Source organism: Heptranchias perlo, chromosome 15 (genome assembly GCF_035084215.1).
Source record: "Heptranchias perlo isolate sHepPer1 chromosome 15, sHepPer1.hap1, whole genome shotgun sequence".
NCBI lineage: Eukaryota > Metazoa > Chordata > Chondrichthyes > Hexanchiformes > Hexanchidae > Heptranchias > Heptranchias perlo.
The window spans coordinates 25,174,237-25,188,232 of NC_090339.1; the positions used below are offsets into that span (position 1 = coordinate 25,174,237).

General features: G+C 43.2%; 1 protein-coding gene across 7 annotated transcripts in view; it reads right to left on the bottom strand.

Annotated features, from left to right (window-relative positions):
* Positions 1 to 13,996, bottom strand: part of phka1a (phosphorylase kinase, alpha 1a (muscle)) — a 133,114-nt gene that overhangs the window by 108,354 nt on the left and 10,764 nt on the right. For all 7 annotated transcript variants that reach the window (XM_067996916.1, XM_067996918.1, XM_067996917.1 and 4 more), the window contains exons 3-6: positions 13,916 to 13,963; positions 11,839 to 12,007; positions 7,392 to 7,474; positions 2,861 to 2,941 (exon numbers count right to left, since the gene is read on the bottom strand). In XM_067996916.1, coding sequence (XP_067853017.1) covers positions 2,861 to 2,941; positions 7,392 to 7,474; positions 11,839 to 12,007; positions 13,916 to 13,963 — 381 coding nt within the window. The remainder of the gene's footprint in view (positions 1 to 2,860; positions 2,942 to 7,391; positions 7,475 to 11,838; positions 12,008 to 13,915; positions 13,964 to 13,996) is intronic.

A 13,996-nucleotide genomic window follows, 5' to 3' on the forward strand; every position in this document is an offset into this window, starting at 1 on the left:
CCTTTAAGATAATAACTTGCTCTCTGATTTTTCCTGCCAAAGTGCATAACCTCACATCTTCCAATATTGTATTGCATCTGCCAAATCTCCGCCCACTCACCCAGCCTGTCTGTATCCCCCTGTAGGTTTTTTATGTCCTCCTCACTCTCCACTTTCCCTCCTGTCTTTGTATCATCTGCAAACTTTGATACGTTACACTCGGTCCCCTCCTCCAAATCGTTAATATAGATTGTAAAGAGTTGGGGACCCAGCACCGACCCCTGCGGAACACCACTGGCTACTGGTTGCCAGTCCGAGAATGAACCATTTATCCCAACTCTCTGCTTCCTGTTCGATAACCAATCCTCTACCCATGCCAGAATATTACCCCCAATCCAGTGATTCTTTATCTTGAGAAATAATCTTTTATGTGGCACCTTGTCGAATGCCTTCTGGAAGTCTAAATACACTACGTCCACTGGTTCCCCTTTATCCACCCTGTACGTTATGTCCTCAAAGAACTCAAGCAAATTTGTCAGACATGACTTCCCCTTCGTAAAGCCATGCTGACTTTGTCCTATTAAATTATGTTTATCCAAATGTTCCGCTACTGTCTCCTTAATAATAAACTCCAAAATTTTACCCACCACAGATGTTAGGCTAACTGGTCTATAATTTCCAGCCTTCTGCCTACTACCCTTTTTAAATAAGGGTGTTACATTAGCAGTTTTCCAATCTGCCGGGACCTTTGCCGAGTCCAGAGAATTTTTGGAAATTATTACCAAAGCATCCACAATCCCTACTGCCACTTCCCTCAAGACCCTCGGATGTAAGCCATCAGGTCCAGGGGATTTATCCGCCTTGAGTCCCATTATTTTACTGAGTACCAATTCCTTAGTGATTTTAATCGTATTTAGCTCCTCCCCCGCCTCGAGCCCCTTGTTTGTCCAGTGTTGGGATATTCTTAGTGTCCTCTACCGTAAAGACTGAAACAAAATATTTGTTCAGCATTTTTGCCATTTCCATGTTTCCCACCATTAATTTCCCGGTCTCATCCTCTAAGGGACCTACGTTTGCCTTAGCCACCCTTTTTCTTTTTATATAACTATAGAAACTCTTGCTATCTGTTTTTATATTTTTTGCTAATTTATTTTCATAATCTATCTTCCCTTTCTTAATCAATCCTTCAGTTACTTTTTGCTGTCTTTTGAAGACTTCCCACTCTTCTATCCTCCCACTAAGTTTGGCTACCTTATATGTCCTAGTTTTTAGTCGGATACTTAATTTCTTTACTTAGCCACGGATGGATGTCATTTCTTTTACACTTTCCAGTTTCCTGGCCCCAACCGTCTAATTTGCATCATAGACACCCAGTCCCTCTACACCTTCATCCTCCACCAGGACGGCCTGTGGGCCCTCCGCTTCTTCCTTGAATGGAGGCCCAACCACTCCTCACCCACCACCACCCTCCTCTGCCAGGCTGAACTTGTTCTTACGTTGAACAACTTCTCCTTTGACTCCACTCACTTCCTCCAAATAAAAGATGTCGCTATAGGAACCCGTATGGGTCCTACCTATGCCTGCCTTTTTGTGGGATACGTGGAATATTCTTTGTTCCAGTCCTACTCAGGTCCCCTCCCTCACCCCTTTTTCCAATGCATTGAAGAGTGTATCGGTGCTGTTTTCTGCTCTCACCCCAAATTGGAAAATTTCATTAACTTTGCTTCCAATTTCCACCCTTCTTTCGCCTTCATATGGTCCATTTCCAACTCTTCCCTTCCCTTCCTTGACTTCTCTATCTCCATTTCTGGGAATAGGCTGTCAACTAAAATCTACCATAAGCCCACAAACACCCACAGCTACCTTGATTACACTTCCTCCCACCCTGCTTCCTGTAAGAGCTCTGTTCCATTCTCCCAGTTTCTCCGTCTCCGTAGTATCGGTTTTGACGATGTCACCTTCCACACCAATGCTTCCAATATGACTTTACTTTACTGAGGATTCCCCTCCACTGTAGTTGACAGGGCCCTCAACTGTGTTCATCCCATTTTCCACACTTCTGCCCTCACCCTTTCCCCTCCCTTACAGAACCATGATAGGGTCCCCCCTTGTCCTCACCTTCCACCCCACCAGCCTCCACATTCAATGTATCATCCTCTGCCATTTCTACCACCTCCAAACACATCTTTCCCAGCATTCCGAAGGGACCATTCCCTCCGCGACACCCTGGTCCATTCTTCCATCACCCCCAACACCTGCTCTCCTTCCCACGGCACCTTCCCGTGCGAGTGCAGGAGATGCAACACCTGCCCTTTCAACTCCTCCCTTCTCAACGTCCAAGACCCAAACACTCCTTCCAGGTGAAACAGCGATTTACTTGTACTTCTTTCAATTTAGTATACCGTATTCACCGCTCACAATGCGGTCTCTTCTACATTGGGGAGACCAAACGCAGATTGGGTGATCGCTTTGCTGAACACCTCCACTCAATCCGCAAACATAACCCCGACCTTCCGGTCGCTTGCTATTTTAATTCTCCGTCCCACTCCCACGCTGACCTCTCTGTCAGCCTCCTATACTGTTCCAATGAAGCTCAACGGAAGCTCAAGGAACAGCTCTGTACTTGCTTAAAAACTGTTAAATCTTTCACTTCTTCCAATTCTGACGAACTGTTAACTGTTTCTTTCTCCGCAGATGCTGCCTGACTTGCTGAGTATTCCCAGCATTTTCTGTTTTTATTCCATCCCACAAGCCTGAGTTAGATTCAAGTCCAGGTTCAAAAGTTTAAAAAAAAGTATGCTAACACAATATATTGTCCAATTCCATCGCTTTGCCCCTCCGCCACCACAAAAAGTGCTTTGAAACGTAATTTAACACTTACTTTGGCCATACCTACAGAACTGGCATTGAGTTCTGGAATTCCCTTGTTTGTCTTGTCACCACGTTCCCACATGCCATAATCCTGTCACAAAAAGAAAGCAACAAAATGTATGCAGCAAATTTAACAATCACTAGATGGCCCAAATACTGCACTCATACCCAAGAAGAGATACATCTGGCGGAGGGAGGTGGGGGAGGATATATGCACACCAGAGGCAGACAGAGACAACTAGGAAGAGATGCAAATGTGGTTGCTGTTGTTTTCATATCTTCACACTCTTTCCTTGGAGAATAGTGTGAAGTAGTGGAAGGGTTTGCAGGCTGATTAACTCCTTCCATGGCCGTAACCATCTTTATGCCGAGAAGGTAGTCAGTCCTATACGGCGGAAGGGATTTATGGGCTCCCATTCCCACCAGACGTGAATATCCCGCTGGATGTCCACCCAGAATTCAGAGCTGGAGCAGGATTCCGACCATGAACCTTCTGACTCAGAGGCAGCAATTCTACCACTAAGCCTAAGGCTCTCTCCAGGCAAGTGTGGTGAGAGAAAGAGAATACATATATTATCTCTATCACAGGGACGTGCAAGACAGAGAAAACACTACAACATATGAAAGAGAAACAAATATCAAGAAGGACAAAACTCACTGAGCAACACACAACAGGCAATGACAGTGCTGAAAGTAAAAATAATTTCATAGAATAGAATCATAGAATGGCCTCCTTCTGCGCTGTAACCATTCAGCCTATTGAATCCATGCCAGCTCTATGCAACAGCAATCCAGTTAGTCCCACCCACCCGCCCTATCCCCGTAGCCCTGCAAATTTTTTTCCTTTCAAGTACTTATCCAATTCCCTTTTGAAAGCCACGATTGAATCTGCCTCCACCAACTACTCAGTGCATTCCAGATCCTAACCACTCACTGTGTAAAAAAGTTTTTCCTCATATCGCCCTTGGTTCTTTTGCCAATCACTTGAAATCTATGTCCTCTGGTTCTTGACCCTTCTGCCAATGGGAACAGTTTCTCTCTATCTAATCTGTCTAGACCCTTCATGATTTTGAATACCTCGATCAAATCTCCTCTCAACCATCGCAGTTCCAGGGAGAACAACCCCAGCTTCTACAGTCTATCCACGTAACTAAAGTTCCTCATCCATGGAATCATTCTAGTAGATCTCTTCTGCACTCTCTCTAAGGCCTTCACATCTTTCCTAAAGTGCAGTACCCAGAACTGGACACAATTCTCCAGTTGTGGCCAAACCAGTGTTTTACAAAGGTTCATCATGACTGCCTTGCTTTTGTACTCTATGCCTCTATTTATAAAGGCCAGGATCCCAAATGCTTTTTTAACCACTTTCTCAACCTGCCCTGCCACCTTCAAAGATTTGTGTACATATACCCCCAGATCTCTCTGTTCCTGTACCCCTTTTAGAATTGTGCCCTTTAGTTTATATTGCCTCTCCTCATTCTCCCTACCGAAATAGAATCATAGAAGTTTACAACATGGAAACAGGCCCTTCGGCCCAACATATCCATGTCGCCCAGTTTATACCACTAAGCTAGTCCCAGTTGCCTGCACTTGGCCCATATCCCTCTATACCCATCTTACCCATGTAACTGTCCAAATGCTTTTTAAAAGACAAAATTGTACCCGCCTCTACTACTGCCTCTGGCAGCTCGTTCCAGACACTCACCACCCTTTGAGTGAAAAAATTGTCCCTCTGGACCCTTTTGTATCTCTCCCCTCTCACCTTAAATCTATGCCCTCTCGTTATAGACTCCCCTACCTTTGGGAAAAGATTTTGACTATCTACCTTATCTATGCCCCTCATTATTTTATAGACTTCAATAAGATCACCCCTAAACCTCCTACTCTCCAGGGAAAAAAGTCTCAGTCTATCCAACCTCTCCCTATAAGTCAAACCATCAAGTCCCGGTAGCATCCTAGTAAATCTTTTCTGCACTCTTTCTAGTTTAATAATATCATTTCTATAATAGGGTGACCAGAACTGTACACAGTATTCCAAGTGTGGCCTTACTAATGTCCTGTACAACTTCAACAAGACATCCCAACTCCTGTATTCAATGTTCTGACCAATGAAACCAAGCATGCTGAATGCCTTCTTCACCACCCTATCCACCTGTGACTCCACTTTCAAGGAGCTATGAACCTGTACTCCTAGATCTCTTTGTTCTATAACTCTCCCCAACACCCTACCATTAACGGAGTAGGTCCTGGCCCGATTCGATCTACCAAAATGCATCACCTCACATTTATCTAAATTAAACTCCATCTGCCATTCATCGGCCCACTGGCCCAATTTATCAAGATCCCATTGCAATCCCAGATAACCTTCTTCACTGTCCACAATACCACCAATCTTGGTGTCATCTGCAAACTTACTAACCATGCCTCCTAAATTCTCATCCAAATCATTAATATAAATAACAAATAACAGCGGACCCAGCACCGATCCCTGAGGCACGCCGCTGGTCACAGGCCTCCAGTTTGAAAAACAACCCTCAACAACCACCCTCTGTCTTCTGCCGTCAATCCAATTTTGTATCCAATTGGCTACCTCACCTTGGATCCCGTGAGATCTAACCTTATGTAACAACCTACCATGCGGTACCTTGTCAAAGGCTTTGCTAAAGTCCATGTAGACCACGTCTACTGCACAGCCCTCATCTATCTTCTTGGTTACCCCTTCAAAAAACTCAATCAAATTCGTGAGACATGATTTTCCACTCACAAAACCATGCTGACTGTTCCAAATCAGTCCCTGCCTCTCCAAATGCCTGTAGATCCTGTCTCTCAGAATACCCTCTAACAACTTACCCACTACAGATGTCAGGCTCACCGGTCTGTAGTTCCCAGGCTTTTCCCTGCTGCCCTTCTTAAACAAAGGCACAACATTTGCTACCCTCCAATCTTCAGGCACCTCACCTGTAGCTGTCGATGATTCAAATATCTCTGCTAGGGGACCCGCAATTTCCTCCCTAACCTCCCATAACGTCCTGGGATACATTTCATCAGGTCCCGGAGATTTATCTACCTTGATGCGCGTTAAGACTTCCAGCACCTCCCTCTCTGTAATATGTACACTCCTCAAGACATCACTATTTATTTCCCCAAGTTCCCTAACATCCATGCCTTTCTCAACCGTAAATACTTCGCATTTTTCTGCGTTGAATTTCATCTGCCACGTGTCTGCCCACCAGCCTGTCTATATCCTCTTGAAGTCTATCACTATCTTCCTCACTCTTCACAACACTGTCAGGTTTTGTGTCATCTGCAAATTTGGAAATTGTACCCTGTGCACCCAAGTCCAAATCACTAATATATGTCGAGAAAAGCACTGGTCCTAGTACCAACCCCTGGGGAACACCACTGTACACCTCCTTACAGTCCGAAAAACAACTGTTATTCATTACTCTCTGTTTCCTATTACTTAGCCAATTTAAACCATTTTGTGTGACAGATGAGACCAACTGTAGCATAACAGCTAACTCAGCACAGACCAGAGACCAAGGCTGAGACATTCTGGCCTTAACGCCTCAGGCATTAAGCAATGCACTTACCAACTGACCCAAATAGTGGAGCCCCAATGCTACAGTTTGCTTAACTGATTGTTAAAGGAATACTCCATGTACACCATGTTCCCCTCCAAGTCACACACCATCCCGACTTGGAAATATATCGCCATTCCTTCATCGTCGCTGGGTCAAAATCCTGGAACTCCCTTCTTAACAGCACTGTGGGAGAACCTTCACCACACGGACTGCAGCGGTTCAAGGCGGCGGCTCACCACCACCTTCTCAACGGCAACTAGGGATGGGCAATAAATGCCGGCCTTGCCAGCGATGCCCACATCCCATGAACGAATAAAAAAAAAAATATGCAATTTTTAAAATCCCACATTTTATAAGAAAAAATACAGAAGTTTTGAATTCTTCCTTTGCAGTGCCTGGCTTTACCATAAACATACTGGGAGTTAAATTCGTTATGGCCCGTCTTTGGGTGCATAACTGACGGTATGCTTCCATTGCACTACCAAACTGGGAGGCCCGAAAAAAAAAAGCCCTAACGAATTTAGCAGTCACCCAGACGCATGCACAGATCAGGCATAGGCCATCGCATTGCTAAATTGGTCATCGTTGCGCCCATTTTGCACCTGTAAAACAGATGCAACAATGTTGAGTTTTCTCCCTCGCTGTTTCCAAAGTTAGACAAGCACCTTGCCTCCACTTGCTATCTCACCCAAACAGCAGCGACATGTGTGGAAACTAATCATGTGGGGAATCAGATGTGAACCCATACATTACCACATTATGATACGGTGCATAACTGTAATGCACCAATAAGCCTCGTCACCCTGCAGCAAAATTCTATAAAAGCAAAACATATGAAAGTGGCAGAGAATAGCTTCTCAGAAAATCCTCTCTAAATTTGTACTGTAAGATTTAGGAGAACCACAATGATCTCTTCCTAGGAATTGGTGAAATAAAAACAGATAACTGGATACTCACTGCAACTTTGTAGGCTACTTCGATATAAAACACAAGATTCTGTACAAAATTCACTTCATCCAGAGTAAAAATTATATGAAGCCCTAAAGGAAATAAATACTTATTATTAATGCTTTGCATTCATACACTAGAGAATCAGGGGCACTGATTTATGGTGACTTTATAAATAAGTCAAATTCAACCTTTATTATATGCGAATACAGAATTGTTACCAGTGTTTTGTAGATCAAATTCCTTAATTCTATCTATTTTCTGTGAAAACCATAAATCAGTGACCTTATTGAGAAAACATTTACCAGGATATATAATTCTACAATTAGCTATCGGTGATGGCAAGAGATTACACAAACGTTCATGTTCTAGAAGACCTATCAAATATATTGAAGGATTTCAATCAATCATTCAAAAACATTTAAAAACCACACATTAAAACCAATGTAGCTACAGATAGTTGGACATGAAGTAAACAGAGCTTCTGCAGGCTCTGTAATGCTAGGACTGTGGCAGTGCGATGGAGCAAGCCACTGAAAACAAACAAACGTGCTCTGGAGTAGAGATACTCAGGTTCGATTCCCCATGTCACTGAGTTCCCAGTCTCAGCTACAGGAAGGGAATAAAACAGATGCGTCCTCACAGGGCTGCTGTTTTATGGCTCGAAGTAGCTGTCTTCCCAACAGCACCAGTAGAGACCTAGGTGTGAATGACATGCTTGGTTAGCCACAGGAAGCAACCGGCTCAAAAGAAAATCTGTATAGTTATAAAAATAGAGAGGGAGACCAAGGAAGAATTTCATATCCTCATTAAACAAAAAGTAGCATTGTGACTTATGCATCTTTGGTATTGATAGAGTCACCAAGAAATTCACAACAGAGCAGAGCCACATCAATGACAATGAAGAAATCACAATTTTTTTTTAAAAAGTTCTTGAAAACTCTCAACAGCACTTTACAGTGTGCAAGTTTGCAGAATGTCAGCTGTAACTTCAAGAAAAGTAAATCTATTGACAGAAAGAAGCTTCAACATATAATGAACAATTAGACATGGGCGCAGAACTACAGTACATAAAAAGGTGAAAAACTGAATTGTAGCACAAGACTTTTCAATGTTATGCACTCACAGTACCATATTTTCAGTTAGAAAGGTACATTTTTTTTTAAATTAAAAAGGACGCTAACACCATAGGGAAGTTCTCCTTTCAGTGCAGAAATTGCCTAATTTAACATGATCCCTTTTTGTGTTCCTTCCTAAACTCTAGAAATCTACAGAGTTTGGAGATTGACATTGTCAGTGGGAGATGAGGCAGAATGAGTAATTATGCTACTCTTTTGTCCTCATGCATCACTCCCTGATTCAATGTAGGAGTGACAATTCCAAAATATCTGTCAAAGGTACTTTTGAGACAACTGTTTCGATGTGATGAAACAAAAGCAACCAATGCTGATTCATGCTCTGATTTTCCATAGCTTCCTGTGGAGAAATCCCTGGCCTCTGTGCCTTCCTAGCAAGGCAGCTAAAGATTGGAGATGCAACTTTTGAGAAAATCACAACTGTTGACCCATTGTCCTACCACTCTATGTCTACAACAGGCCTGAGCAAAAGGAAACAATGTAAAGAGGGAACACTGTAATGCAATGCAGAAACTTACAGGAGCAAACATAGTGGCTTAAAAATTCAGGTGCGCGCTGGGGGTGGATGGGGTTGAGAGGGCACAAGGCATAATCCCTGAACCTGAATGATGAGGCTTGAGGCTCCCCAGAAATTGGGCCTTGGGCCTCTTTATCGTGGAGCCGGCATGGCCTCAAAACCCACCGGCAGAGCGGTGGAAAATCTGGCCAGTGCTAGCGCAATGTGTTCCGGGGGGGGGGGGGGGGGGGGGAAGACGCGGGGCCAGGGATAGGAGGGCCAAGGTGAGTGGGTCTGGGGTTGCAGGGCCAGAGAACGCAAGGAAGGAGATTGGGGAGCCAAAGTAAGTGGGTCCGGGGGTCACAAGGCCAAGGATAAGGAGTGCCAAGGTAAGTAGGTCCGGGCAGGGGGGGGGGGGCGCCACGGGGACTGGGAGTGGAAAAGGTCGGGAGTAGCAGCAATGGACCGAGGAGGGGGCGGGGCGGGGGCGGGGCACGGCGGCAATCGGTTCCTTTAATGTCAGTGATGGCGCTGGCTGCCTCAGGGCAAACCAATCTTACTGAGGGGACCTCAACAGACATTAGGTGCCCTATCTGCATATGCAAAGTCTTAAGTCCTGCTTCAGGCATGGGTAAAGGATGACTCATTTGTCCTTACCCAATATGGCGGGTGGCTCACTTCCAGACGGAAATGTGCGCACCCTACCTACCCCCCTCCCCCATAATGGGGCCCCGAGTAGTGCCCGGAAATCAATTGGTAAATGAGAGTGAGGAACTTAAAACAATTAATATCACCAGAGAAAAAGTACTGGACAAACTAATGGGACTAAAAGCCGAAAAATCCCCTGGATCTGATGGCCTACATCCGCGGGTTATAAAAGAGGTGGCTGCAGAGATAGTGGATGCATTGGTTATGATCTTCCAAAATTCCCTAGATTCTGAAACGGTCCCAGTAGATTGGAAGATAGCAAATGTTACCCCGCTATTCAAGAAGGGAGGGAAAGAGAAAACAGGGAACTACAGGCCAGTTAGCCTGACATCGGTCGTCCGGAAAATGTTGAAATTCATTATTAAGGAAGTGGTAACAGGGCACTTAGAACATCATAATATGATTAGGCAGAATCAACATGGTTTTATGAAAGGGAAATAGTGTTTGAAAAATTTATTAGAGTTTTTTGAGGATGTAACTAGCTGTGTAAATAAAGGGGAAACCAGTGGATGTAGTATATTTGGATTTTCAAAAGGCATTTGCTAAGATGCCACATAAAAGGTTGGGGGTAATATATTAGCATGGATAGAAGATTGGTTAATGGACAGAAAACAGAGTAGGGATAAACGGTCATTCTCAGGTGGGGTGCCGCAAGGATCGGTGCTTGGGCCTGAGCTATTTACAATCTATATTAATGACTTAGATGAAGGGACCGAGTGTGACGTATCCAAGTTTGCTGACGATACAAAGCTAGGTTTGAAAGTAAGCTGTGAGGAGGACACAAAGAGTCTGCAGAGATATAGACAGGTTAAGTGAGTGGGCAAGAAGGTGGCAGATGAAGTATAATGTGGGGAAATGTGAGGTTATTCACTTTGGGAGGAAGAATAGAAAAACAGAATATTTTTTAAATGGTGAGAAACTATTAAATGTTGGTGTTCAGAGAGACTTGGGTGTCCTCGTACATGAAACACAAAAAGTTAGTATGCAGGTACAGAAGGCAATTAGGAAAGCAAATGGCTTGTTGGCCTTTATTGCAAGGGGGTTGGAGTACAAGAGTAAGGAAGTCTTACTAGAGTTGTACAGGGCTTTAGTGAGACCTCACCTGGAGTACTGCATACAGTTTTGGTCTCCTTATCTAAGGAAGGATATACTTGCCTTGGAGGCGGTGCAACAAAGGTTCACTCGATTAATTCCTGGGATGAGAGGGTTGTCCTATGAAGAGAGGTTGAGTAGAATGGGCCTATACTCTCTGGAGTTTAGAAGAATGAGAGGTGATCTCATTGAAACATATAAGATTATGAGGGGGCTTCACGTGGTAAATGCTGATTGTTTCCCCTGGCTAGAGAGTCTAGAACTAGGGGGCATAGTCACAGCATAAGGGGTCGGCCATTCAAGTCTGAAATGAGGATGAATTTCTTCATGCAGAGGGTTGTGAATCTTAGGAATTCTCTACCTCAGAGGACTGTGGATGCTGAGTCATTGAATATATTCAAGGCTGAGATAAATAGACTTTTGGACTCTAGGGGAATCAAGGGATATGGGGATTGGGCGGGAAAATAGAGTTGAGGTCGAAGATCAGCCATGATCTGATTGAATGGCGGAGCAGGCTCGAGGGGCCATATGGCCTACTCCTGCTCCTATTTCTTATGTTCTTATGTTAAAACGAGCGTTGCGCAGACCAATTTCTAGGCCAGTGTTTGAAAACAAACACAGATTGAATGATCACAATCATATTGGAGACCATTTCTTTGGGCCTGATCAAATAGACAGTATCACCCCTTTAAAATAATGAAACAGATACTGCTGCTGGAAAGGGTTCCATCATACTGCATTATTGCCAGAAGCTCACAATTGTGAATTGAAATGAACAATCATCCAAGAATGATGAAATGTGGGGAATGACCAAATAAAATACTAATCAAAACCCACCATATGAAGGACACAAGTTCTCACAACTTATAACCAACTGTGACACCAAACAATTAATTATACAAATTACTGGAAAATACAATTGTCAGACAGCTTTAATTGTGAACTAGAATCAACATCGCCAATAATTTGAAATTGGCTAGCAGTCTGCCTGTGTTTTGGGGCAATTTGGGTTAGCTCTCCTTACCTGAAGCAGTCATTTGTGCAAGACAAAGCAGAAAGATAGAGGTAGCGTCAATTTGCAGGTGACCCCACTGATCATCTTCAACCACTGTAGCACATGTTCCGCTGTTGTACTTTGCATGAAGAGCATCATTTGTACTCTGGGTGAGCTTGAATTTCTCAACTTTATTCAACTATGTACAGAAAAGAATACTATTGTCATCAGTAATAAACTATAGATTAGCCAATCTTAATATATGGTACTGGCTCCTCAAAACTTTATAGGGTAAGGTTTCCTCTCTGGATATGACAGATACAGCGTCTGAGATGAGACAACTGCCCATGTTTTGCTTTGCACCAAAATGTTCAGGAGGAAATCGGAGCGCAGCGATAGGCCTCAGAGGCAGATTCTAACAGGCAACCTGCGCTTGGGCACCCAGCAAGTGGATCTAACGGCGAATGAGGTAGGAGGCCAGGGACATGCCCATCCACCTCATTAAAATATCAACGTTGGGCCTACACCTACTACAGGTGCAGATCCCAGTTGCATCACTAGGGAGGGCCCCAGAGTATCGCAGGCAGTACACCGGGGCCATAAACCAGACTTAATGGGTCTTTTCACGTTTTCCTCTGCCCTGAGCCTGAGGAACATCGATTTCCCAAGCAAAGGGCAGAGGGAAATCTCCTATATTTTACTCTTCCCTTTATCTCTCCACATCACACACAAATGCAAACCACAAGCTGACATGCTTTCAGACTTTCATCGATTCCACTCTAAGTGCCTGTTAAATTTATACAAGGGGGCCTTGGAATGATGGTCAATATTTTGCTCCATTCTGCTCCTCCAGGGAAGTGGAGATAACAGCTATGAACCTGCACCATCATGCATTTGTCAAATTAACTTAATTAAATGAATGTGGCCAAACACCTAGTTTTGTTGACAAGTTATTTTTTCCAGAACCATTTAATTAATTCCTCAAAGGTTACCACAAATAACTTTAGAAAATAGCGCATTTGGGAATCTGTGCACAGAGTGTAAGCAAGGTAGCCTATAAATATACATTTAACAAAACACTCACTTTCATTCTTCTTTCAAATAAAATTCTATAAAAAGTGTCAAACACGTACTCTTCAAAAAAAAATTAAGATTTTCATACCAAATATCCCTATTCTGCAAATTCAGAATCTAGCTAGCTTACCTTACATGGCAAATAAAAAGGAAAATAAAACTGCAAATGCTGGAAACCTGAACCAGTATCAGTAAATGCTGGAAATAGACATGTCAGTCAGCATCTGTAAAAGCAATCTGCAGTTTATGCAACCCTTTGACTTCCTTTATCACTTGAGCACCTATTGTTTCTCCCCTCTTTTTCTTGCTTACCTTTTAGTTTTCAATTCTGACAAGGATTTACACCCAAACATTAATCCATCTTTTGTTTACATATGCTGACTGACATGCTGTGAATTTGTTTTTTTGAGTTACTTTATATAATATTTTATTAGCAAACTCCTCCTTCAGAGATGCCCTACTGAACTCCCTGGTGCCTGTTATAGTACTAGGCCACAGTGACAAGATCATCCCAGGTTTAACTCTTGGTCTTTACAGTCAGAATGGATACTTGGGCAGGTACTGAAATACTGCAGTGCCCACAGAACCTTATCACAGCATGTCTTCAGGAGAAGATGGGAGAGAATTGATGCCCTACTAATCAATCTAGCTAATCACATCTCCAGGCCATGATACTGTGCTAATATTTCTTGTCTCCAGCTACACCACAAGTTTACCTCCAAGTTCAAAATAAAGAGCTCACAAATCTGAAATCAAGATTCAGTGTCAAATTTCTACCAGTTATGCCATTTTACACAGAGCACATGAAAACTCAGTAGATTTCATAATATGGTAATTTTTTAAAAGATGCAAACAATGGTCGCACATTCAGTAATAGGCCTAAGTTATGGAAAATGTTAGGATTGTTATTTAGTTACGCATTCCACTTATGAAGTAAGGACAAATGTCAAGACTCAGAATAGTTCCAAGTGATAATGTGACTAATTACTTTGCAAGCAAGGGATCTGAAGTAAAACCCGGAACGATTTTATACCTGTCTCATCATGCAGTGCAGCAACCCCCGCATCAGTTTCACCACACTCTGGAAGATGAAATAAAAACCAGTACATGTTTA